Here is a 27,528-nt window from a genome sequence, read left to right on the forward strand (position 1 = left end):
TCTGGTCCAGGCTTTGTCTCTTTTGTCTTTTAACTCCCTACAACTTTTGTTGTACCAGCATTTTACATATTCTTTTTCTTGTTTTTGTCTTGGGACATACTTTTCCACTCCTTTTTTGTAAATTTTTGTCAAAATATTCCATTTCTTTTCCACTGATGTTTCTTCTTTGTATATTTCTTCCCAGTTTTCTTGTTGAAAGAATTCTCTTATTTTATCAAAGTTTGTTTTTTCATACATCATTCTTTCTTTTCTATATTGTTCATTTCTTTTCATATATTTTTCTTCATTAAGTTCCAGTTCAATCAATATGTGGTCACTTTTACCTATTGGTGTTTTATATTCAATCTTGTCCACTATTCTAGGTTCAGATGTAATTAATAAGTCTAGTCTCGATGGTTCTTCTTCATTTCTATACCTAGTGTTCTCCTGTATCCATTGTGTCATTGTGTGGTCAATAATCATCTCAAGTAGAGCGTTTCCCCATGAGTCGTCTCCACCCTTTACTGTCATTTCTTCCCAGCAGATTTCTTTGCAATTAAAGTCGCCCATTATAACTATTCTTCCTCCATCTTCCATTATTTTATTTAATGTTATCTTTGTGTCCTCTAACATACTTTTATGTTCACTCTCCTCCCATGAGGCTGTTTTTGGAGGCACATAATTTATCACAAATTTTCTGCTCTTCTTATCTCTGTCTTCCACTTCTATCATAATCATCTCTACTGTATTCTTTCCATATATGACACCTTTCACGTTTATATCCTTCTTAGTCAGGAACATAACTCCACCCCCTTGCTTTTTCTCTCTGTTTTTAATCCAATAATTGTATGCATCATGTCCTACACTGTTGGGTGGTAGTGGGCCTTTTAATTTTGTTTCTACAATTCCCATTATGTCCGGTTCTTTTTCCTTCAAATAATCATTCAGCTCATTCAATCCTGTTATTAATCCATCTATATTTGTGTAAGACACTCTTAGTTTTCTGCCACTTCCATTGTGTTCTCTGTTTCCCTTATGTTTTTCTTTTGTATGTCGAACTTCCTTAGTTTCATGTTCACTACTCTCCAATAGAATCTCTCTTTCTCTGACTCCGTTCTGTTCTCGTTTTTTGCCTTAGCTTCCAGTCTTTTCTGCTTTTCTTCCTCTCTTTCCTCTTTATTCATTTCTCTTTTTATCCATATCTTTTTGTATTGTTCACTTGTTGCTAGTTTCCCTGTTTTGGATAAGATATTCTCTGCCGTTGTTTGTGACCTGAATTTAATCTTAATTGGTCTGGTCTTATCTGTGCTATACTTTCCGAGTCTAAATTTCTCTTCGATTTGTTTAATAATTTCTGGTTCATCTTCCTGAACTGATTCTAGTAATTGGCTTACTTTTTCATTTTCCTCTTTGATTCTTGTGGTTCTATCTGTGTTGTGTTTCTCTTCCATTCCTAATATAATTATACATTTCTTCTTGTCTGCTAAATCTCTTACTATATTCTCCTTTTGTCTCATCACTTTAATAACTGAGTCTTCAGTATGTTCTTTCAATTGCTGTTTGACTATGTCAGTGAATGAAACCTTATTTCCTTCATGGGTTTTCTTCCAATTTTTAGTTTCTTTAGCTATTGTCTCTCTGTTTTCTTTACTATTCTTCTTCAATTCCTTATTCTCCACCTTTACTTCTCTTAACTGTCTTTTTAGGTCTTCTATTTCATCAGTTAAGTTTTTATTCGCCTTTTCTAGTTCCTCCAATCTTTCAACCCTTTGTAAAATGGTTTTCATATGACCTAACCTACTCTCCAAGTCCTCGATCATCTTATCAACCTTCTTCTCTAGTCTTGTCAGTCGGGGGGGGGGGGTATTGTCCCCCCCACTCTCTTTAAATCCCTTGAAAATATTCTCATCACTTTCTACTGTATTGTTCCTATCTATACTTCTAATCTTTACATTCTTATTAGACATTCCGTCGTCCTCCAGCTCGTCTTGCGGTCGCTTGTTTACTTTTCGGCGGTCTGTTAGGGCCAAGTCCTCTACTTCCTAATTTCCTTCCATTTCCCCAGCAATCCCTCCCCTTTTCCTCTTTCCTTACTTTCCCACTACCCCACGAGCAATTTCCCCCCACCCTGTAAATACAAAAAGGCACTTCTCTTTGTGTTGGGATCCACAATCGGCACTTTTCTTCAGAACGTTCTTCAAGCCGTCCGTTCGTTGAAAGTGTGTGTGTGTGTGTATTTACCTAGTTGTATTTACCTAGTTGTATTTTACGGGAAGGGGAGCTATGCTCGTGGGGTCCCGTCTTCATATCTCATTTTATCTAAACTATTTTTAAATTCATGTATTGTTTTTGCACACACCACTTTCTCATCTAACTTGTTCCAACTGTCTATTACTCTGTGAGGAAAGCTGTTCTTTTTCAAATCTCTTCTATAGCTGTCTTTTTTTATTTTCTTTCCGTGTCCTCTTGTATTTCTGTCATCCCATTTTATCAGATTCTCTCTATCAGTAATTTCTATGCCTTTCATGATTCTGTAAATAGCTATCAAATCTCCTCTCTCTCTTCTTTGCTCTAGTGTCTGTAGTTTAAGTTTTTCTAGTCTCTCTTCATATGATAGTTTTGAGAGTGTTGGTGCCAGTTTTGTGATTGCTCTTTGTATTCTTTCTAGTTTTTTTATACATTTTTTTGTACTTGGTGACCATATCGTTGCTGCATATTCCAATCTTGGTCTTATCAGGGTGATTAGGATTTTCCTCACCATTTCTTCATCCAGGTATGTAAATGCCACTTTGATTGTTCTTATTAAATTATAAGTTTCTCCAAAAATCTTATTTATATGTTTCTCAGGTGATATATTATTCATAACAATGACTCCCAGGTCCTTCTCATTTTCTACTTTTTTTATTCCTTCTTCTCCCAAATTATATGATCCTGTTATTCTGTTTTTGCTTTTTCCAAACTCCATTATACTACACTTTTTTGTATTGAACTCCATCTCCCACTTCCTACTCCATTCTTGTACTTTATTTAGATCTCTCTGTAGTGATTCACAATCTTCTTCAGTTTTCACTCTTTTCAGTAGTTTTGCATCATCTGCAAAGAAGCTCATATAGCTTTCAATTCCTTCATCCATATCATTAATATATATAGCAAACATTATTGGGGCCAGAACTGTTCCCTGCGGGACACCGCTTATTACTTCATTCCATTTTGAGTGCTGATCTCTTATCACTACTCTCATTTTTCTTTCTTGCAAAAAGTCTTCCATCCAATTTAGCAATTTACCTTGTATTCCTCCTTCATATTCTAATTTCTTAAGCAACTTCTTATGTGGTACTTTGTCAAAAGCTTTTTTTTAGGTCTAGAAATGCACAATCAGCCCATCCATCTCTTTCTTGTATTATATCTATTAGCCTTGAATAGAAACATATTAAATTGGTGACGCATGATCGTCCTTGTCTGAATCCAAATTGTCTTGGATTTAGTACGTTGTTTTTTTCCAAGTATTTTACCCATCTACTTTTGATAATTCTTTCACATATTTTTGCTATTGTACTTGTTAGAGAGACTGGTCTATAGTTGGTAGGTTCTTCTTTATTTCCTCCTTTATATATAGGTACTATATTTGCTTTTTTCCAATCTTCTGGAACTTTTCCTTCTTTTAAGGAACTGCTTATTATGCTATGTATTTTGTCTGCCAGTTCATTCCTGCATTCTTTCAGAATCCAGTTTGCTATTTCATCTGGCCCATGCGATTTTCTGACATCAAAATTACCCAAGTGTGTCAATATTTCATTCTTTGTTACTTCTATTTCTTCCATAGGGGGGACTTTTTCTTTCCACTCAATCTCTTCAGGTTGTATATTTTCCCTTGTAAACACTGATTTAAAATGTTTGTTCATAATTTCTGCCATTTCCATTTCCTCAGTGTATTCAACTCCTCCTTGTCTTAATTTCTCCAAGTCTTGTTTGGTTTTCAGTTTATTGTTTACAAATCTGTAGAATAGTTTTGGTTGATCTTTACACTTTTCTATAACATCTTTTTCATATTTTCTTTTTTCCTCTCTGCACTTTTGTACATATTCATTTCTATAACCGGTATATATTTTCCATTTTTCAGGTCTTCTGTCTTTTTTCCATCTGGTCCAGGCTTTGTCTCTTTTGTCTTTTAACTCCCTACAACTTTTGTTGTACCAGCATTTTACATATTCTTTTTCTTGTTTTTGTCTTGGGACATACTTTTCCACTCCTTTTTTGTAAATTTTTGTCAAAATATTCCATTTCTCTTCCACTGATGTTTCTTCTTTGTATATTTCTTCCCAGTTTTCTTGTTGAAAGAATTCTCTTATTTTATCAAAGTTTGTTTTTTCATACATCATTCTTCCTTTTCTATATTGTTCATTTCTTTTCATATATTTTTCTTCATTAAGTTCCAGTTCAATCAATATGTGGTCACTTTTACCTATTGGTGTTTTATATTCAATCTTGTCCACTATTCTAGGTTCAGATGTAATTATTAAGTCTAGCCTCGATGGTTCTTCTTCATTTCTATACCTAGTGTTCTCTTGTATCCATTGTGTCATTGAATGGTCAGTAATCATCTCAAGTAGAGCATTTCCCCATGAGTCATCACCACTCTTTACTGTCATTTCTTCCCAGCAGATTTCTTTGCAATTAAAGTCGCCCATCATAACTATTCTTCCTCCGTCTTCCATTATTTTAGTTAATGCTATCTTTGTGTCCTCTAACATACTTTTATGTTCACTCTCCTCCCATGAGGCTGTTTTCGGAGGCACATAATTGATCACAAATTTTCTTCTCTTCTTATCTCCGTCTTCCACTTCTATCATAATCATCTCTACTGTATTCTTTCCATATATGACACCTTTCACGTTTATATCCTTCTTAGTCAGGAACATAACTCCACCCCCTTGTTTTTTCTCTCTGTTTCTAATCCAATAATTGTATGCATCATGTCCTACACTGTTGGGTGGTAGTGGGCCTTTTAATTTTGTTTCTACAATTCCCATTATGTCCGGTTCTTTTTCTTTCAAATAATCATTCAGTTCATTCAATCCTGTTATCAATCCATCTATATTTGTGTAAGACGCTCTTAGTTTTCTGCCACTTCCATTGTGTTCTCTGTTTCCCTTATGTTTTTCTTTTGTATGTCGAACTGCTTTATTTTCATGTTCACTACTCTCCAATAGAATCTCTCTTTCTCTGACTCCGTTCTTTCCTCGTTTTTTGCCTTAGCTTCAAGTCTTTTCTGCTTTTCTGCCTCTCTTTCCTCCTTATTCATTTCTCTTTTTATCCATACCTTTTTATATTGATCATTTGTTGCTAGTTTCCCTGTTTTGGATAGAATTTTCTCTGCCGTTGTTTGTGACCTGAATTTAATCTTAATTGGTCTGGTCTTATCTGTACTATATTTTCCGAGTCTGAATTTTTCCTCAATTTCCTTTATAATTTCTGGTTCATCTTCCTGGACTAATTTTAATAAACTGCTTACTCTTTCATTTTCCTCCTTGATTCTTGCGGTTCTATCTGGGTTATGTTTCTCTTCCATTCCTAATATAATTATACATTTCTTTTTGTCAGCTAATTCTCTTACTATATTCTCCTTCTGTCTCATCACTTTAATAACTGAGTCTTCATTATGTTCTTTCAATTGCTGTTTGACTATGTCAGTGAATGAGACCTTATTCCCTTCTTGGGTTGTCCTCCAATTTTTAGCTTCTGTATCTATTTTCTCTCTGTTTTCATTACTATTCTTCTTCAATTTCTCATTCTCCTCCTTTACATTTCCTAACTGTCTTTTTAGGTCCTCTATTTCTTCAGTTAAGTTTCTGTTTGCCTTCTCTAGTTGTTCCAACCTTTCAATTCTTTGGAAAATGGAGTCAACATTACCTAACTTACGTTCCAAGTCCTCTATCACCTTATCAACTCTCTCCTCTAGTCTTATCAGTCGGGGGGGAGGGGTTGTGTCCCCCCCACCCTCTTTAAATCCCTGGAACATATTCTCGTCACTTTCTACTGTATTGCTCCTCTCTATACTTCTAATCTTTACATTTTTATTAGACATTTCATCCTCACTCAGCCTTTTGTTTACCTTTCGCTTGTCTGGCTGGGCCAAGTCTACTCCCTCCTCATTTCCTTCCATTTCCCTCAGCAATCCCTCCCCTTTTCCTCTTTCCCTACTTTCCCACTACTCCACGAGCAATTTCCCCCCCACCCTGTAAAAACACTAGGCACTTCTCTTTGCGTTGGGATCCACAGACTTCAGTTTTCTTCAGAACGTCATCCAAGCCGTCCATTCGCTGAAGTGTGTGTGTGTATTTACCTAGTTGTATTTACCTAGTTGTATTTTACGGGAAGGGGAGCTATGCTCGTGGGGTCCCGTCTTCATATCTCATTTTATCTAAACTATTTTTAAATTCATGTATTGTTTTTGCACACACCACTTTCTCATCTAACTTGTTCCAACTGTCTATTACTCTGTGAGGAAAGCTGTTCTTTTTCAAATCTCTTCTATAGCTGTCTTTTTTTATTTTCTTTCCGTGTCCTCTTGTATTTCTGTCATCCCATTTTATCAGATTCTCTCTATCAGTAATTTCTATGCCTTTCATGATTCTGTAAATAGCTATCAAATCTCCTCTCTCTCTTCTTTGCTCTAGTGTCTGTAGTTTAAGTTTTTGTAGTCTCTCTTCATATGATAGTTTTGAGAGTGTTGGTGCCAGTTTTGTGATTGCTCTTTGTATTCTTTCAAGTTTTTTTATACATTTTTTTGTACTTGGTGACCATATTCCAATCTTGGTCTTATCAGGGTGATTAGGATTTTCCTCACCATTTCTTCATCCAGGTATGTAAATGCCACTTTGATTGTTCTTATTAAATTATAAGTTTCTCCAAAAATCTTATTTATATGTTTCTCAGGTGATATATTATTCATAACAATGACTCCCAGGTCCTTCTCATTTTCTACTTTTTTTATTCCTTCTTCTCCCAAATTATATGATCCTGTTATTCTGTTTTTGCTTTTTCCAAACTCCATTATACTACACTTTTTTGTATTGAACTCCATCTCCCACTTCCTACTCCATTCTTGTACTTTATTTAGATCTCTCTGTAGTGATTCACAATCTTCTTCAGTTTTCACTCTTTTCAGTAGTTTTGCATCATCTGCAAAGAAGCTCATATAGCTTTCAATTCCTTCATCCATATCATTAATATATATAGCAAACATTATTGGGGCCAGAACTGTTCCCTGCGGGACACCGCTTATTACTTCATTCCATTTTGAGTGCTGATCTCTTATCACTACTCTCATTTTTCTTTCTTGCAAAAAGTCTTCCATCCAATTTAGCAATTTACCTTGTATTCCTCCTTCATATTCTAATTTCTTAAGCAACTTCTTATGTGGTACTTTGTCAAAAGCTTTTTTTAGGTCTAGAAATGCACAATCAGCCCATCCATCTCTTTCTTGTATTATATCTATTAGCCTTGAATAGAAACATATTAAATTGGTGACGCATGATCGTCCTTGTCTGAATCCAAATTGTCTTGGATTTAGTACGTTGTTTTTTTCCAAGTATTTTACCCATCTACTTTTGATAATTCTTTCACATATTTTTGCTATTGTACTTGTTAGAGAGACTGGTCTATAGTTGGTAGGTTCTTCTTTATTTCCTCCTTTATATATAGGTACTATATTTGCTTTTTTCCAATCTTCTGGAACTTTTCCTTCTTTTAAGGAACTGCTTATTATGCTATGTATTTTGTCTGCCAGTTCATTCCTGCATTCTTTCAGAATCCAGTTTGCTATTTCATCTGGCCCATGCGATTTTCTGACATCAAAATTACCCAAGTGTGTCAATATTTCATTCTTTGTTACTTCTATTTCTTCCATAGGGGGGACTTTTTCTTTCCACTCAATCTCTTCAGGTTGTATATTTTCCCTTGTAAACACTGATTTAAAATGTTTGTTCATAATTTCTGCCATTTCCATTTCCTCAGTGTATTCAACTCCTCCTTGTCTTAATTTCTCCAAGTCTTGTTTGGTTTTCAGTTTATTGTTTACAAATCTGTAGAATAGTTTTGGTTGATCTTTACACTTTTCTATAACATCTTTTTCATATTTTCTTTTTTCCTCTCTGCACTTTTGTACATATTCATTTCTATAACCAGTATATATTTTCCATTTTTCAGGTCTTCTGTCTTTTTTCCATCTGGTCCAGGCTTTGTCTCTTTTGTCTTTTAACTCCCTACAACTTTTGTTGTACCAGCATTTTACATATTCTTTTTCTTGTTTTTGTCTTGGGACATACTTTTCCACTCCTTTTTTGTAAATTTTTGTCAAAATATTCCATTTCTCTTCCACTGATGTTTCTTCTTTATATATTTCTTCCCAGTTTTCTTGTTGAAAGAATTCTCTTATTTTATCAAAGTTTGTTTTTTCATACATCATTCTTCCTTTTCTATATTGTTCATTTCTTTTCATATATTTTTCTTCATTAAGTTCCAGTTCAATCAATATGTGGTCACTTTTACCTATTGGTGTTTTATATTCAATCTTGTCCACTATTCTAGGTTCAGATGTAATTATTAAGTCTAGCCTCGATGGTTCTTCTTCATTTCTATACCTAGTGTTCTCTTGTATCCATTGTGTCATTGAATGGTCAGTAATCATCTCAAGTAGAGTATTTCCCCATGAGTCATCACCACTCTTTACTGTCATTTCTTCCCAGCAGATTTCTTTGCAATTAAAGTCGCCCATCATAACTATTCTTCCTCCGTCTTCCATTATTTTAGTTAATGCTATCTTTGTGTCCTCTAACATACTTTTATGTTCACTCTCCTCCCATGAGGCTGTTTTCGGAGGCACATAATTGATCACAAATTTTCTTCTCTTCTTATCTCCGTCTTCCACTTCTATCATAATCATCTCTACTGTATTCTTTCCATATATGACACCTTTCACGTTTATATCCTTCTTAGTCAGGAACATAACTCCACCCCCTTGTTTTTTCTCTCTGTTTCTAATCCAATAATTGTATGCATCATGTCCTACACTGTTGGGTGGTAGTGGGCCTTTTAATTTTGTTTCTACAATTCCCATTATGTCCGGTTCTTTTTCTTTCAAATAATCATTCAGTTCATTCAATCCTGTTATCAATCCATCTATATTTGTGTAAGACGCTCTTAGTTTTCTGCCACTTCCATTGTGTTCTCTGTTTCCCTTATGTTTTTCTTTTGTATGTCGAACTGCTTTATTTTCATGTTCACTACTCTCCAATAGAATCTCTCTTTCTCTGACTCCGTTCTTTCCTCGTTTTTTGCCTTAGCTTCAAGTCTTTTCTGCTTTTCTGCCTCTCTTTCCTCCTTATTCATTTCTCTTTTTATCCATACCTTTTTATATTGATCATTTGTTGCTAGTTTCCCTGTTTTGGATAGAATTTTCTCTGCCGTTGTTTGTGACCTGAATTTAATCTTAATTGGTCTGGCCTTATCTGTACTATATTTTCCGAGTCTGAATTTTCCCTCAATTTCCTTTATAATTTCTGGTTCATCTTCCTGGACTAATTTTAATAAACTGCTTACTCTTTCATTTTCCTCCTTGATTCTTGCGGTTCTATCTGGGTTATGTTTCTCTTCCATTCCTAATATAATTATACATTTCTTTTTGTCAGCTAATTCTCTTACTATATTCTCCTTCTGTCTCATCACTTTAATAACTGAGTCTTCATTATGTTCTTTCAATTGCTGTTTGACTATGTCAGTGAATGAGACCTTATTCCCTTCTTGGGTTGTCCTCCAATTTTTAGCTTCTGTATCTATTTTCTCTCTGTTTTCATTACTATTCTTCTTCAATTTCTCATTCTCCTCCTTTACATTTCCTAACTGTCTTTTTAGGTCCGCTATTTCTTCAGTTAAGTTTCTGTTTGCCTTCTCTAGTTGTTCCAACCTTTCAATTCTTTGGAAAATGGAGTCAACATTACCTAACTTACGTTCCAAGTCCTCTATCACCTTATCAACTCTCTCCTCTAGTCTTATCAGTCGGGGGGGAGGGGTTGTGTCCCCCCCACCCTCTTTAAATCCCTGGAACATATTCTCGTCACTTTCTACTGTATTGCTCCTCTCTATACTTCTAATCTTTACATTTTTATTAGACATTTCATCCTCACTCAGCCTTTTGTTTACCTTTCGCTTGTCTGGCTGGGCCAAGTCTACTCCCTCCTCATTTCCTTCCATTTCCCTCAGTAATCCCTCCCCTTTTCCTCTTTCCCTACTTTCCCACTACTCCACGAGCAATTTCCCCCCCACCCTGTAAAAACACTAGGCACTTCTCTTTGCGTTGGGATCCACAGACTTCAGTTTTCTTCAGAACGTCATCCAAGCCGTCCATTCGCTGAAGTGTGTGTGTGTGTGTGTGTCTTAAATGACCACTGCTCGAAATGTGCTCAATATGCAAGCCTGTGTGACTGTGTGTAGTAATGCGAAACAAAGACTAGTAGTACTGCCTGGACTGCCCTTCTTTGAACTTGGAAATATACTCTTGGTGTTTAACTCGTTGCTTTATATGTACCACACAGACTTGTCATGTTGTGACCGCAGCTGGCTGCCAGCCAATCAGAACGCTTGTTAGTGACGCGCCGGTGACTGCAGCAGCCAATCAGAGCGCTTGTTTAGTGTTTACAAATCTGCAGACTTTCTTGTCACCGTGTCCCATAAGTTACGATTTAGTTAAACAGTGCTACAATAGTCAGACATTCTTCAACCGTTGCACTGACAACACTCTGGAGAGGACACCCAAGGAGGCTAGACTACTCTACTCACATCACACTCACCACTGACAATGGATAAGTACGTGACATCCACACCGAGGTCGAGAAACCCAAGTGCTCAGTCTGACACACCAAGGTCCACGAACCCAAGCGGCCTCACTGAGAGTGAATCTGACGCCAGCGATATCCAACTGCCAGAGTTTTCGAGTCAGGAGCTGATGCCTGACACAAGTCGAGCCAAGGACATGGACATTGCCGACCCCGAGGCCGAGCAAGCCGAGGGAGGTCACGGTTCCAGGAGGGAAAGAGACCTCTACAGAGACTGGGACATTCTCAAGCCCTTCTTCAAGTGTGGTGTCGGCAGGGACGCCGGGTTTGCCCTCTGTGCCAAGAAAAATTGCACTGCGAGGCTGAAGCTTCAGAATGAAACCAACAGCAACTTAAAGAAGCATTATGCCACCAAGCACCCTTTACATAGTCCTGCTTTAAAAGCAGCCTTAGATGGCGGCAGCAAACGTGGCCGCTCTGCTTCTGGTGGTGGTCAGGATGCCAAAAGCCTCAGGCAGGGCTGTATTGAGGAGGCTATGGCTGAGAAGTTTGACCAGCAGAAGGCCCTTGACCTGTTTTATGAGGTAAGTTTTACTTTTAAAAGTTCTACTGTTTTAGTATGAAAATACATACATACATATACCAAGGCTTTTTCCCTCTTACAAGGGAGGTAGCCAAAAAGGAAAAGGCATAAAATCACTCCCACCCACTCCATCCCTGAATACACTCCACACCCCTCCACCCTCCCTCTTATCTTAGCACCTCCTGGATGACGGGTCATCCCTGCACCTCGTCCACTGCCCCGGGTCAGAAGCAGTGTTGCAAGACACAGCACATCCACAACAAGGCCGCTTCATTAAATCGGTGACCCCCCCTCTCCGTCCCCCCATGCATAAAAGGAGAAGACGGGGAGAAATCCCTTCGGGCTGCGTCAAATTTTGCTCACACATACTACCTCACCCCCCATTCCACCTCATGCATCACAACATCATCCATATACAACCATTCTCCATTCACCCCTGTCTTCTGTCCTCTCCCGTCCTTCCTTAACAGACATTCCCCTCTTCCCCAAAGCCTCCTTCACCCCATCCATCCACCTCATCCTAGGACGTCCCCTCATATTCACTCCCTCCACATCTGCCTTCCATACCTCGTTTACTAGTCTTTCTTCACTCATTCTTTCTATGTGTCAAAACCATCCTAATACTCTTTCATCAACCCTATCTCCCAACTCCCTTTCCACCCCCGTTCTTCTCCTCACCTCCTCATTTCTCACTCTATCTAGCCTTTAATAAATAAAAATAATTTATAACAAAAATTTAACTTCAAATACTCACACATCTTTTTTATGTTTCAGTGGATAATCTGCGACATGCTGCCCACCATAACAACAGAGTCAGAGGTGCTCAGGGCCTTCCTCAACTACCTGAACCCTCAGTTCAAGCTGCCGTCCAGGAAAAAGCTTGGCGACGACATCAAGCATATGAGCGCCAGGGCCAAAAATGAGCTCACCCAGATCATGTCCAAGCAGGACTACCTGGCCACCACTGCCGACAGCTGGTCGAGCCACAACCGGGCTTTCATAGGCTCCACAGTCTCGTGGTTGGACAAGGCCACCCTGGAGATGACGACTGCAGTCTTGGGCATGAAGGAGGTGAAGGAGCGCCAGACAGCCGAGTACTTGGCGAGGTCCTTGAGCAAGCTGCATGAGGACTTCAGCATCAGCAGCAAGATTCTCTGCATGACCACAGACAATGGCACAAACTATGTAAGTGCATTTGTCAACTTTGCACAAGAGGACGTCGTCATACAACCTGGTGAGGACAAGCCTGATGAAGAGCTGGCTGATAAGCCTCAGGTCATATCTATGGAGGAGGCCCTGGACCAGGCTGACGAAGCCAAGGCTAGCCTGCCTAAACACCAGAGGTGTGGTGCACACACTCTGAACCTCCTGGCGTCTGAGGATGTTTCCAAAGTGAGTATAATAATTCAATTTTTTTTAATTTAATAAATTAATAATCTATAAATATTAAATAATTTATTGTTCTTTTGGTAAAAACTAAAAAGATGTAAATTATTATTTATTATTTTTTAATTTGTGAATTGTAATAAAATATCAAATAATATTCTTTTTTCAGGTCCCACAATGGAACAATGGTGGCAGGAATATCTTCAGAAGGTCGGCTGCCAAGGCACAGTCTTTGTGGAATGCCCAGGGCCGCCGAACTGTCGCAGCCAACGAGATAAAGGATGCTATCGGCAAAAAACTTAAAGTCCCTGGCGCGACGAGGTAGAACTCCAGCTATGACAGCTATAAGATGCTTTCTGGCCTGCTACAGGCCCTGGACACCCGTAAAAAGATCAATGATCTCTGTACCAGCATGCGCCCCAACCCGATCCCCGCCTTTGTTGACAAGGACAATGAGGTCATCGCCGAGTACGTCAAAGTTATGGCCCCAGTTGCCAATGCTTTGGAAAATATCAGTCAGACCAGCATGCCTACATGGGGAACTTCCTTCCCAACTTGATAGTGCTCCAGAGGGACTTGAACCTGCTTAGGAACGACAACAACATCAAGCATGCCAAGCCCCTCGTCACCTACCTCCTGGGGACACAGGAGCACCATGGTAGAGACAAAAAGGGCTTCACTGGAGGGTAGATATTTTTAATATTTTAATATAATATAATAATAATAATATAATATAATTATATAAATAATAAAATAATATTTTATAGTAATTGAAATGAAAAGAAAAAAAAAAATCATTAATCAATAATTAAATTAACTCATATCTTAATCTTTTCAGGTTTCAACACATGTTTGAGGACCAGGAGAAGCTCCTTGCGACTGCCTTCCACCCCAGGTTCCGTCTAAAGATGGTCAAGTACATATGCAGGACAAATCCTGACTTGTGCAACCTGGTGAGGGACGAGATGGTGTCAGACCTTGTGGCCCAAATCAGGTCCAAGGAGAGGGATGAGGCCTCCGCCTCCAGCCAGCCCACCTCCAGGCCACAGTCTGGCCAGCCACACCAGCGAGCACGACGAGCTTGCCTTCCTTCTTGAGGACGAGGAGGAGCATGTGGTGGTGGCCAACCTGGAGGAGGAGGTCGGCAAGGAAGTAGACACCTGGGGCGCCATTCTCGGCACAAGCATCATGAAGATCTCCCTGGCAAACTTCCCCAAGGAGCACAGGCAGCACTGGGTGAACTGTTTCATCAAGTATAACACTCCCCTGCCCTCGTCTGCCTCAGCTGAACGACTCTTCAGCTTCGGCTCGGACATTTTGAGGCCAAAGCGAGCCTCTCTGACCAACCTGAACTTTGAGAACCTGACCTTCATGAAGGGAAACTTGAAGTTGGTTAAGAGGGAGAGAGAGAGGGCCGACAAGTTAGAGTGAATCTGTGAAGAGTGAAGAGTGAAGACTGAAGTGTTGTGAATTTTTGTTTTAAATGTTTTTACTGTTTTGTTTTATGAACTTTTGTTTTTACTTTTTACTGTCTTGTATTAATAATTTGTTTTTCTAGTAATAATTTGTTTAATAAATAATGTAGATATCTTAAAAAACACTTTTTTTAATTGGAAAGCTTTAAATTTAGATTCGGAGATTTGGAATGAGTAAAATTTAAGTTTGAAAATGTTCGGAAGGTATCGGAATTAAGGTTCGCTTTGCTATTTTTTAAAGATTCGGAGGTTCGCGGACAAATGTTCGGAATAAATGTTCGCACCGAAATTTTGAAAATCGGGTTCGCTATTCGGAGGTTCGGAACCCAAAACCGGCGAAGATTCAGGTTCGGATTCGAAACCCAAAAAAAGGTTCATGTGCCCACCTCTGTTATCCATTCTATTTTTTGACCAAAAGTTTACCTTGTCCCACCATACTTGATTGTATAGGACCTTTTAGTTTTGTCTCCACAATTCCCATTATGTCTGATTTCTCTAATGACAAATGGTCGTTTAATTCATTTATTCCAGAAATCATACCGTCCATGTTTGTATATGCCACTTTTAATTTTTTCCTTTCTTCTCTTTTTTGGTTTATGTTTCCATTTTTCTGATGTATCATTTTCTCAGTCTGGATAAGGAAATGATTAAGAAAATATTACAAACACTGATTAGGCCAAAACTGGAACATGCAGCACTGATATGTCACCCAGTACAAAAAAGAATATAAGAAAATTAGGAAGAATACAAAGAGCAATGACAAAGATGGCCTAAACACTTTCAAACCTGACATAGGAACAAAGACTGGCCGAACTGGAATTGCCTACCCTAGAACAAAGAAGAGAATGAGGGGACCTACTAACCGTCTACAGAATTATGAAAGAAAAAGAACGCCTTGATAGAGAGGACTTAATAAAGAGGGACAGCGGAAAAACAAGAGGACATGCAATGAAACTCAAAATGGACAACTACAGAAGAGACCTGAAAAAGAACAGCTTCCCACACAGAGTGATAGATATATGGAACAAATTTGATGAAAAAATAGTGTGTGCAAGCACAATACAAAAATTTAAAAACAAACTTGATCTTGTGAGATACAAAAATGGGTCACCACAAGCATAGCTCCCCTTCCTGTAAAATACACCTAGGTAAATACCAAGGACAAGCTGATTGCCAGGATCAAACTGGTGTTCAGGTGTCTTGAAGGACACCATGAAGGCCACATGCTGCAGGTTCAGGTCCTGCCTGGAAATTGTAGTGGAGGCTCAGGGCAGCTTCTTTAAGTGAGCTGTATTTGGCAAAATATCCTCTAAGAGATGCAATTTGAATTTTGAGAATAAATCAATTTTTGGCCAAGATATGATGTTTTTCTTTCCTTTCCAAAAGTGTCAAATTTATCCCAAACACCCTGTATTGTACATACATGGATGGATAAAGAAATGGTAAAGAAAATAGTGGTTACACTAATAAGACCTAAACTAGAGTATGCTGCAACACTATGGGGACCTACATACATACACCAAGGCTTTTTCCCCCTTACAAGGGAGGTAGCCAAAAAGAAAAAGGCATAAAACCATTCCCACCCATTCCATCCCTAAATACACTCCACCCTCCTCCATATCTTAGCACCTCATGGATGATCGGTCATCCCTGCACCTTGTCCACTGCCCTGGGTCAGAGGCAGTGTTGCAAGACACAGTACATCCACAGCAAGGCCGCTTCATTAAATTGGCGGCCCCCCTCTCCGTCCCCCCATGCATAAAAGGAGAGGACGAGGAGAAATCCCTTCGTGCTCCATAACATTTTTCTCACACATACTACCTCACCCCCCATCCCTTCACCCATTCCACCTCATGCATCACAACATCATCAACATTCTCCTTTCACCCACTGTCTTCTGTCCTCCCCCGTCCTTCCTCAACAGACATTCCCCTCTTCCCCAAAGCCCCCTTCACCCCATCCATCCACCTCATCCTAGGATGCCCCCTCATGTTCACTCTCTACACATCTGCCTTCCATGCCTCTTTTACTAGTCTTCAAAGGATTACAAAGGCGAAGCATGCCGACAGGAGACCTTTTGGTCCATATCTAGGTCGGATGCGAGAAAAAAATCATAATAATAATAAAATAATAAATAAAAACTATAATAATGTAAATAACAAATAAAATACATAAATAAATGCATAGGTATAGTTAAATAATAAACAAACAGGTAAATAGTAAATTATAATAAATTGACATAACTAATGATAAATGAAAATCAGACAGACAAATGATAACAAAACAAAAACAAATATAGAATAAATTATAATCATTACAGCATCTTGCTTAGGTGTTTATCTAAATGATTCTTGAAGCTTCGAACTGAACTACATTGCACTACCTGTGCAGGAAGTTTATTCCATTCATTAACTACACGGTTGGCAAAGTTGTTTCTACCTACTTCCAAATTGAATCTATTTCCGGACAGTTTGAGACCACTGTTTCTTGTCTGATTCTCATTCAATGTGAAAATTTTGTCACTTTTGATGTTGCCAATTCCCTTTAAAATCTTAAAGACCTGTATCAAGTCACCTCTGAGTCTACGCTTTTTTAGGGAAAACAGATTCATATGTTTTAGTCGATTTTTGTATGATTTATCTTTTATATTTGGAATCAGTTTTGTGGCTTGCCGTTGTACTTTTTCCAGTCTATCAATGTCTTTAATGAGATTCGGTGACCATACGGAAACAGCATATTCCAAATGTGGATGAACTAACAATTTATATAGCTTGTTAATGAGTGATGGACTTTTGAAATCAAAAGATCGCGCAATCAGTCCTAGAATCTTATTTGCTTTCTTAGAGGCTAAAATACATTGCTTGGATGATTTGAGGTCGTTACTGATAATTACGCCGAGATCTTTTTCACTATCCACTTTTGTTAACGAATTTCCAAATAACTTGTAATCGTACTTACTGTTATTTTTACCTATGTGCATTACCTTGCATTTACTTGTGTTAAATTTCATTATCCACTTTTCAGACTATTGCTGTAATGTATCTAAATCTTCTTGAATATCTAATTGGTTTGAGTGATCTTTTGCCACTCTGCACAGTTTTGTATCATCAGCAAATTTGGAAACAGTAGATTTTAGTCCATGGTCTATATCATTTATATATACTATGAATAGAAGTGGCCCAAGAACGGAACCCTGAGGAACTCCACTTGTAACATTTTTCCATCCAGAAGTTTTTCCATTTAAAACAACTCTCTGTTTCGACCATTCAACCATTTACTAGTCCAACCTAATAGGCTACCACTTATTCCATGTAAAGCTAATTTAGTAAGTAGTCTTTCGTGTGGGACGGTATCAAAAGCTTTTGCAAAGTCTAGATATATTAAATCTATATTGTTTCTTTAGTCATAATTCGAGATAACTGTGTTGTAGAATTTGAGTAAGTTAGTCACGCAAGAACATTTCCGTCTGATACCATGCTGGCTATCATTTATCAAACGGTTACTTTCTAAATGATGTTTGATAGCATCTCTGATGATAGTTTCCATTATTTTTCCTACAATTGAAGTCAAACTTATAGGCCTATAGTTATTTGGCTTCTTTTTGTCACCTTTTTTGAATATGGGAGTAACATTAGCTAGCTTCCATTCTCTTGGGACATCTCCAGATATGATGGATTTCTTGAAAATAATTTCTAATGGAACAACAATCTCATTTTTTATTTCCTTTAAGATTCTTGGATGCCAACCGTCAGGCCCTGGTGTCTTATTAACTTTGAGTTTATCTATACACCTTTTAATTTTTTCTTTTGTTATATTTACCGTAGTAAGTTTACCCTAGACTTTTCACAGGTTTCAGTTTGGAATTCACTTTGAGGTGTTTCGTTTACGAATACCGAGCTAAAATAATTGTTTAAGATATTACACATTCCTTCATTTGAATATTCAAGTTGACCGTCAGCAGATAATAGTGGACCAATGTGATTCCTAACAACCTTTTTATCTCTAATGTAACTATAGAATTCTTTGGAATTCCCTTTGGATTTATCAGCGATGTTCATTTTGTATTGTCGTTTTCTTTTTCTTATTGCCTTTTTTAAATCTCTCTGTATTGATACATAACTTTCATAGTCATTAGATGCACCCAAGCACTTATATTTCTTATAAGCCTGTCTCTTTTTAGCAATACTTTTTTCAGTTTCTTTGTCAAGCCACTTTGGGCGAGCCTGATTTGGGGGACGCCTGTCCTTAAAAGGAATGTAAGTTTGAATCATCTTAGTGAGCGTATTTTGAAATATTTCCCATATCTGATCTACAGGTCATTTCGTTTAATTTTGCCTCCCAATCTGTAAGCAGAAGCTCCTGACGTAGTCCTATGAACTCAGCTTTACTGAAATCGGGTATTTTAGAAACACAAGTATCTATTCTAAAATTGTTTAGGAGTTTGAATCTAAGTATGTGTCCAAACCATCCTAATACTCTTTCATCAACCCTATCTCCCAGCTCCCTTACCACCCCTGTTCTTCTCACCTCCTCATTTCTCACTCTATCCAGCCTAGTAACCCCTATTTTACTTCTCAGACACCTCATCTCTAACACATTCAAACTACTTCTCTCTTCCTCTCTTATGTTCCATGTTTCTGCCCCGTACAGTGCTGTTGGCACAATCACTCCTTCATACAGTCTCCTCTTAGCATCCATTCCCAAATGTCTATTTCTCATTACACTTTTTAATCCACCAAGGCATTTACTCACTTCTCTCAATCTACATTCTAACTCCACCTCCACTCCACCCTTTCCTGCCACATTTGCACCCAAGTATCTAAAACTATCCACTTCCTCCAGTCGCTCTCCCTTAATGCTCACTTCCAGTCTGCTGCCACTTTCACCCTTTGTACATCTCATCACCTTACTTTTACCCACATTTATCTTCAACTTTCTTCTTTCACACACTCTCCCAAACTCTGTCACCAACTTCCTCAATCCTCCTCTGATCCTGCTACAAGTGCAGTGTCGTCCTCAAACAACAGCTGGCTCACCTCCCACTTTTCTCCATTTTCTTTAATCATCTCCAATCCCTGACCCACCACCCTTGCATTTACCTCTCGCACCACCCCATCCATGTATAAGTTGAAAAGCCAGGGCGACATAACACATCCCTGACGAAGTCCCACCTTAAACATGAACCACTCACTCTCTCCATTTCTAATCCTGATACATGCTCTACTACTCTCATAAAAACTCTTGACAGCTCCTAGAAGCTTTCCTCCTATCCTGAATATCTGCAAAACCTCCCACAGTGCCTTCCTGTCTACCCTGTCATAAGCCTTTTCCAGATCCATAAAAGCCAAAAAACATCCTTACATTTTCCTATAGCTTTCTCACGTATCTGTCTTACTACAAATCAGATCTACACAACCTCTACCTGTCCTAAATCCACACTGTTCCTCACCAATTACTCCCTCTGTTCCTCTCCTAATCCTCTCAATCAAGATCCTCCCATAAGCCTTCCCAACTACACTTAACAAGCTAATCCCTCTGAACCTGCTACATTCACACTTGTCCCCTTTTCCCTTGTAAAGTGGAACTATTCAGGCACTCCTCCAGTCCTCTGGCACTCCACCCTCTCTCCAGCAAACATTAAATAACCTCAACAGTCCACCATCACTGTACCTCCTTTTTTTAGACATTCTGCATGGCATCCATCCAGACCAGGTGCCTTACCTGCTCTCATCATCTTAAGAACTGCCCTCACTTCATCCTTCCTTATTTCTCCTCCATTTTCCTCACTCATCACGGTCATTTTCTTAGCACTTCCCACTGCAACTATCTTTCCCTCTCTATCCTCCTTCACATTTAGCAACTCCCTAAAATACTCTGCCCTTCTTCCCCTTACTGCCTTCTCTTCCATTATCATCTCTCCATCTGCACCTTTAACCTTTTCTTTTCTACTTGATTCATCTCCTCTTCCTCTCTTGATTTCTTTCTAAAACATCTTTTTATTACTTTCAGAATTTTCTGTCATACTCTTACCCCATTTCACATCTGCTCTCCTCTTTGCCTCCTTTACATTGTGCTTTACTTCTCTTTTCTTTCCTTAGTACCTCTCATATGACTCCCTCATCCTATTTTGCAACCAATCTGTGAAAGCTCGCTTCTTCTCTTCTACAACCTTCTTTGTTTCCTCATTCCACCATTCACTATCCTTCCTTCTATTTCCTCCTGTCCTTCTTGTTCCACACATCATCTTGGCACACTTTGTGACTCCCTCATTGAAACATCCCCATTCCTCCTCCGCTCTATGTTTCACTCCCTCCCACTCCACCTTCAGCTTCAGGTAGCCAAAAAGGGAAAGGCATAAAAACACTCCCACCCATTTCATCCCTAAATACACTCCACACCCCTCCCACCCTCCCTCTCATCTGAGCACCTCCTGGATGACGGGTCATCCCTGCACCCTGCCCACCGCCCTGGGTCAGAAGCAGTGTCGCAAGACACAGTACATCCACAGCAAGGCCGCTTCATTTAATCGGCGACCCCCCCTCTCCGTCCCCCTCTGCATATAAGGCGAGGACGGGGAGAAATCCCTTCGGGCTGCGTCAAAATTTACTCACACATACTACCCCGGCCCCCACCCCCCCGCCTATTCCTCCTCATGCAGTCACATCATCATCCATATACAACCATTCTCCACTCACCTCTGTCTTCTGTCCTCTCCCTTCCTTCCTCAACAGACATTCCCCTCTTCCCCAAAGCCCCCTTCACCCCATCCATCCTCCTCATCCTAGGACGTCCCCTCATGTTCACTCCCTCCACATCTGCCTTCCATACCTCTTTTACTAGTCTTTCTTCACTCATTCTTTCCATGTGTCCAAACCATCCTAATATTCTTTCATCAACCCGATCTCCCAAATCCTTTTTCACTCCTGTTCTCCTCCTCACCTCCTCATTTCTCACTCTATCCAGCCTAGTAACCCCCACCATACTTCTCAGACACCTCATCTCAAACACATTCAAACTCCTTCTCTCTTCTTCTCTTATATTCCACGTTTCTGCCCCATACAGTGCTGTTGGCACAATCACTCCTTCATACAGTCTCCTCTTCGCATCCATTCCCAAATGTCTATTCCTCATTACACTCTTTAAACCACCAAGGCATTTACTCGCTTCTCTCAATCTACATTCTACCTCCACCTTCACTCCACCTTTTCCTGCTACACTTGCACCCAAGTATCTAAAACTATCCACTTCCTCCAGTCGATCTCCCTTAATGTTCACTTCCAGTCTACTGCCACTTTCACCCCTTGTACATCTCATCACCTTACTTTTATCCACATTTATCTTTAGCTTTCTTCTATCACATACTCTCCCAAACTCTGCCACCTGCTTCCTCAATCCCTCCTCTGACCCTGCCACAAGCGCAGTGTCGTCCGCAAACAACAGCTGGCTCACCTCCCACTTTTCTCCATTTTCTTTAACCATCTCCAATCCCTGACCCACTACCCTAGCATTCACCTCTCGCACCACCCCATCCATGTATAAGTTGAACAGCCAGGGTGACATAACGCATCCTTGACGAAGTCCCACCTTTACTTCAAACCACTCACTCTCTCCATTTCTAATCCTGACACATGCTCTACTACTCTCATAAAAACTCTTGACAGCTCCTAGAAGCTTTCCTCCTATCCCATAAATCTGCATAACCTCCCACAGTGCCTTTCTGTCTACCCTATCATATGCCTTTTCCAGATTCATAAAAGCCCAAAAAACATCCTTCCCCTTTCCTATAGCTTTCTCACATATCTGTCTTACCACAAAGATCTGATCTACACAACCTCTACCTGTCCTAAATCCACTGTTCCTCACCAATTACTCCTTCTGTTCCTCTCCTAATCCTCTCAATCAAGATCCTCCCATAAGCCTTCCCTACTACACTTAACAGGCTAATCCCTCTGAAACTACTACATTCACACTTGTCCCCTTTTCCCTTGTAAAGAGGAACTATACAGGCACTTCTCCAGTCCTCCAGTACTCTACCCTCTCTCCAGCAAACATTAAATAACCTCTCCAACCAGTCCACCATCACTGAACCTCCCTTTTTCAGACATTCTGCATGGCATCCATCCAGACCAGGTGCCTTACCTACTTTCATCATCTTTACAACTGCCTTCACCTCATCCTTCCTTATTTCTCCTCCATTCTCCTCACTCATCACTCTCATTTTCTTCGCATTTCCCCCCTGCAACTATCTTTCCTTCCCTATCCTCCTTCACATTTAGCAACTCCCTAAAATATTCTGCCCATCTTCCCCTTACTGCCATCTCTTCCATTATCATCTCTCCATCTGTACCTTTTACCTTTTCTTCCCTACTTGATTCGCCTCCTCTTCCTCTCTTAATTTCTTTCCATCTTTTTATTACTTTCAAAATTTTCTGTCATACTCCTACCCCATTTCACATCTGCTCTCCTCTTTGCCTCCTTTACCTTTTGCTTTACTTCTCTTTTCTTTTCTTTGTACGTCTCATACGACTCCCCCGTCCTCTTTTGTAACCAATCTGTGAATGCTCGCTTCTTCTCTTCTACAACCCTCTTTGTTTCCTCATCCCACCATTCACTACCCTTTCTTCTCAACTTACCTTCCACCAAAAAATGATCTGATATTCCCCCGCTCTCTCCCCTTAGCACATGTACATCCTTAACTCTTCCTATTATACTCCTATCTACCACTACATAGTCCATTAACGCTCTATCTACCACCCTCTCCCATGTGTACTTATGCTTGACTTTCTTCCGAAACACTGTATTTGCTATCATCAACTCTCTAGACACATCTCCACCATCAACTCTCCACTACAATTCTTTCATGGAACTCCACATTTCCCAACCACTTCATCAATTGGTTCATTTCCTACCCTAGCATTAAGGTCTCCCAGTACTACATTGACATTTCTCCCTAATCCCTCTATGCACTCATTTAAATCTATCCAAAAAGCCTCCCTTTCCTCTACACTCTTCTCACTACCAGGCCCATATGCACTTACAAAAACCCACATCTCCTTTCCCAGTTTCACCTTCATCCACATTATCCTTGAGGAAACCTCCTTCCACTCCACTATATGTTTACCTATCTCTTCACTTACTAGTATAGCCACCCCTTCTCTTCCTCTCCCTCTCTTCACTCCTGAACGCCTCCCAATTACACTCCCAAACTCACACTCGCCCTTCCCTCTCAACTTAGTTTCACTCAAAGCCAACACATCCATCTTTCTTCTCACAAACATACTACCTATCTCTTCCCTTTTACTCTCATCTGTACCACATCCACACACATTAAAAGACCCAAACCTTAGGGTACTGGCAGGAAAACTCCTAGACTCTCTTATGCCTTTACTTTTTTTAGGAATGTCCCCTGTGGGGCTACATGGAGAAGGATGCCTGGTCCCAATCCCCGTCTCGTTTTTCTCACCTCTTACAATCCAAGTGGAAATACTTGGTGGCAGTATTCTTTTCCCCCACCACAGGGTAGGAAATGAAATTCAGAGAAATGGTATAGGACAGCAACAAGGGGTTGGGGGACAGTATAACAGAGGGACAGTAGCAGTAATGAAAGTTTCATAATTTCTGTGAGCAGAGTCTTCTGCTATCACAGACAAAATGACAGTTACAGAAAAGATTTGAAAAAGAATAGCTACCTACATAGAGTGATAGATGTCTGGAACAAACTAAATGGAGAAGCAGTGAGTGCCAAAGCTATAAAAGATTTTTAGAATAAACTGGATGTGGAGAGATACGAAAACTGGTCACCATTTGCATAGCTCTCGTCCCGTAAAATACAACTAGGTAAATATAGCCCAAGCTAGAACAATACATGGATTCAATTCTAAATATCTATCTAGAACCCAAGAGCTTTTCCCACTTGTATGGGAGATAGCCAAGTCAGAGGCATGTACAGTCGCCGCAAAAAAAATCTATACATTTTTTCCGCAAAAAAAATCTATACACGGGATTTTATGAATAGATTTCACTTGATTTCCCGCCATAATAAAAAGTGGGTGGAGTTACTGATGACATGGGTGTGTAGAGCGCGCCTTTTTACACTGTTCGCCAACACATCACGCTTCAGTGCGCTGCCAGCGCTAGATGAGAGAGGAGTCTATGCATGCTGCTCTTTAGTGCCCTTTTGTTCACTTTTTCACTGACTTTGGTGCCCTCTAACTCTGCTTCTGGTGATCAAAATGGGTCGTTCCAAGCTTTCAATGTAAGAAAAGGCCCGTGCCCTAGCTCTGTTAGAGCAGGGAATGTCTGTGATACGTGTTGCCGCAGACCTGCAGGTGACAAGAATGGTCATTTACAGCCTGAAGAAAGCAGCCGCCACACACCCTCCTGGTACGGTACCACCAAGAAAGCCAGGCTCTGGAGCCCCAGAGAAGACATCTACTCACTCACCATCCTTTCCGACCCTCCCATCTGAGCTCCTCATGGATAATGAGTCATCCCTACCTCCACCAACTGCCCTTGGTCAAACGCAATGCAGCAAAACACAATACACCCACTGCAAGGTCGCTTCTCTTAATCAGCAACCTCACCCCTCTCCATCCCCTCATAAGAAAATGAGATGGAAAAATCCCTTTGGGCTGCGTCAATATATAATTCACACATGAGCACCCCCTACCCACCACCTCCCCCTTCCTTGCATAACAGTACCATCCATACAGTCATTCTCCTCTCATCCCTATCTCCTGGCTACTCCCTTCCTTGCTCAACAGACATTCCCCTCTTGCTCAGCAACCCCTTCACCCCCTCCATCCATCTCATCCTTGGTTGTCCCCTCAAGTTCATCCCATCCACCTCTGCCTTCCACACTTCTTTTACAAATCAAGGATATGGATTAAGTTGGAACTGTACATGAATTTGAGGCTAGGTATGATAAATCAGAGTAGGTGATGGGACCTAATAAGCATTACTCCTTTCCTGTACACTACAATTATATATACAGAACATACATAATATACATACATTTAACATAAAGTAGTATGGTTAAGAATACTGGTATATAGAAAATAGTGGAAAGTGATATATCAGCTATTGATAGTTTGAAAGGTAAGTACTACTATCTGTCCTAAACTATGGCAACCAAAGATTGGTTGTTAACTACAGATGCATGCAGGAGGGTGATTATAGAACATTGATAATGGAGCTAAGTAACTTAGAACAACATACAACCAGAATGGCAACTTTGAGTGAGATACTTAGAGGTGTAATAGAGATATGGTTAAGAACAAAATTTAAATGAAAGCACTCAAGAAACAATTGTTTGACCGAATGATTAAAATAATCTGAATGGTAAATTGAGTGATCAGAATTTGATGAGTTACTGGGTGAATATAAAAGTATAAGAAGAGAAAACTATGTTAAGGCCTCAATAATACTAAAATTACATTTTTGTTCTATAAACAAAAGTTTTGTGCTGTTACATACTTTATCTTCCTCTCTCTTCTCATGTGCTTGTTCCCGCCGCTTCTTGGTCTTGATTGCTTTTTTTGCCAACATTTCCTCAGTCACCACTTTCTCCTTAAAGCCTGGAGAAAATCAAATCAAGAAACATATATAAAATTAAAAGTTACTAGCTTGTGTAATCTATTAACCTCTTCAATACGTGTCAATACACACATTAGGCTGCCTGGTGTACAATGATGCATCACAATATGTGCATTATAAGATACAAAGTTAGAGCTGTTATACTCATTCTCTTTCACCCAGAATGTTTATAACTACAGAAAATGTGATTAAGCCTGTTCACAGAATATGGGGGTCACTCAGCTACAACTACAAAACAAATATAATCAGGACAGTGATGCTGACATCCTCATATACGCACTTACAGCTTATGACACCAATGTAGGTGTCATTATATTCTAAGGGTTAATCAAGGACCAATAATGGGCAACTACTTGTGGTGGTCATGCAAGATGGATATTAAAGCTGACCATTTTCAGAACCTGTGTAAATAAGAGAAAGATTAGAGGAACTGGATAGTTTTATGTATTTAGGCTCACATATAGCAGGGAATGGAGAAGTAGGGGTAGAAGTAAACTTTAGGATGAGGGAAGCAAGTAAATGTCTTTTGTAAATGAAAAGTTTCATGAGAAATAGGTACTTGGGAATGAATACAAAGAAAAGATTATGTGAAGGAGTGATTGTGCCTACAATGTTGTATGGGATAGAGACATGGAAATTAAGGGAGGTAGAAAAGAGAAATTTGAATATGTTTGAGAAGTATGGTGGGAATTATTAGGATGAATATAGTGAGAAATGAGGTGAGTAGGAGAGCAAGGGTTGAAGGGAGCTGGCAGATAGGACTGATGAAAGAATATGGGGATGATTTGGGTATAGGGAAAGAACAAGTGCAGAAATATTAGCAAAAATAGTGTAGAAGGCAGTGATAAATGGTGTGAACTTGAGGTGAAGACTAAGAATGAAATTGACGGATTGGGTGAGTGTCTGTTGAGCAGGGAAAGGAAAAGGCAAAGGATAGGTGTGAGTGGAGAATGGTTGTAAGTGGATGATAAATTGATGTAGCTCAAAGGGATTTATCTTGTCATCTCTATTTTCACATAGGGAGATGAGGAGGGAATATCACCATGTTAATGAAACAGCTGGCCTTGCTGTGGATGTGCTGTGTCTTGCTGTATTACTTCTAACCTGGGCAGAAGACAAGGATCCTTTATCCACAGGGAACTAAGATGAAAGTGAAACAAATGGGTGACGAATGAGAATGGGGTGGGTCAATGCCTTGGTTGGCTATCTCCCATATAAAGGGAAAGAAGCCTATAGTATATAGATAGACTGCTTTATTGTAGGCAAATATTCTGGGCATAAATGTGCCAGTGCAAATCTTGTTTGTCTTGAGAGTAATTTCTGTTGGTTGATTACTGGAGGAGTTTGGTGAAAGACAGAATTTACAAAGAATTACAAAGGATTACAAAGGCAAAGCATGCCGACAGGAGACCTTTTGATCCATATCTAGGTCGGATGCAAAAAAAAAAAAAAAAAAAAAAAAAAAAAAAAAAAAAAAAAAAAAAAAAAAAAAAAAAAAAAAAAAAAAAAAAAAAAAAAAAAAAAAAAAAAAAAAAAAAAAAATCATATTAATGATAAATTAAAACTATAACAATGTAAATAACAATTAAAATACATAAATAAATGCATTGGTATAGTTGAATAACAAACAAACAGGTAAATAGTAAATGATAATAAATTGACATATAACTAATAATAA

General features: G+C 39.3%; 2 protein-coding genes across 3 annotated transcripts in view; one reads left to right on the forward strand and one right to left on the reverse strand.

Annotated features, from left to right (window-relative positions):
* Positions 1 to 27,528, reverse strand: part of LOC143040581 (INO80 complex subunit B) — a 233,386-nt gene that overhangs the window by 59,049 nt on the left and 146,809 nt on the right. For both annotated transcript variants that reach the window (XM_076211661.1, XM_076211660.1), the window contains one exon: positions 25,731 to 25,831. In XM_076211661.1, the coding sequence (XP_076067776.1) occupies positions 25,731 to 25,831 (101 nt within the window). The remainder of the gene's footprint in view (positions 1 to 25,730; positions 25,832 to 27,528) is intronic.
* Positions 10,835 to 13,131, forward strand: LOC143040878 (uncharacterized). The gene is made up of 3 exons (XM_076212322.1): positions 10,835 to 11,395; positions 12,169 to 12,786; positions 12,950 to 13,131. The coding sequence occupies exons 1-3, from the start codon at positions 10,835 to 10,837 to the stop codon at positions 13,103 to 13,105; spliced, it is 1,335 nt and encodes a 444-aa protein (XP_076068437.1). The 3' UTR covers positions 13,106 to 13,131.

The sequence above is a fragment of the Oratosquilla oratoria genome, chromosome 29 (assembly GCF_046742065.1).
Source record: "Oratosquilla oratoria isolate Oo_2021 chromosome 29, ASM4674206v1, whole genome shotgun sequence".
In the NCBI taxonomy this organism is placed as follows: Eukaryota; Metazoa; Arthropoda; class Malacostraca; order Stomatopoda; family Squillidae; genus Oratosquilla; species Oratosquilla oratoria.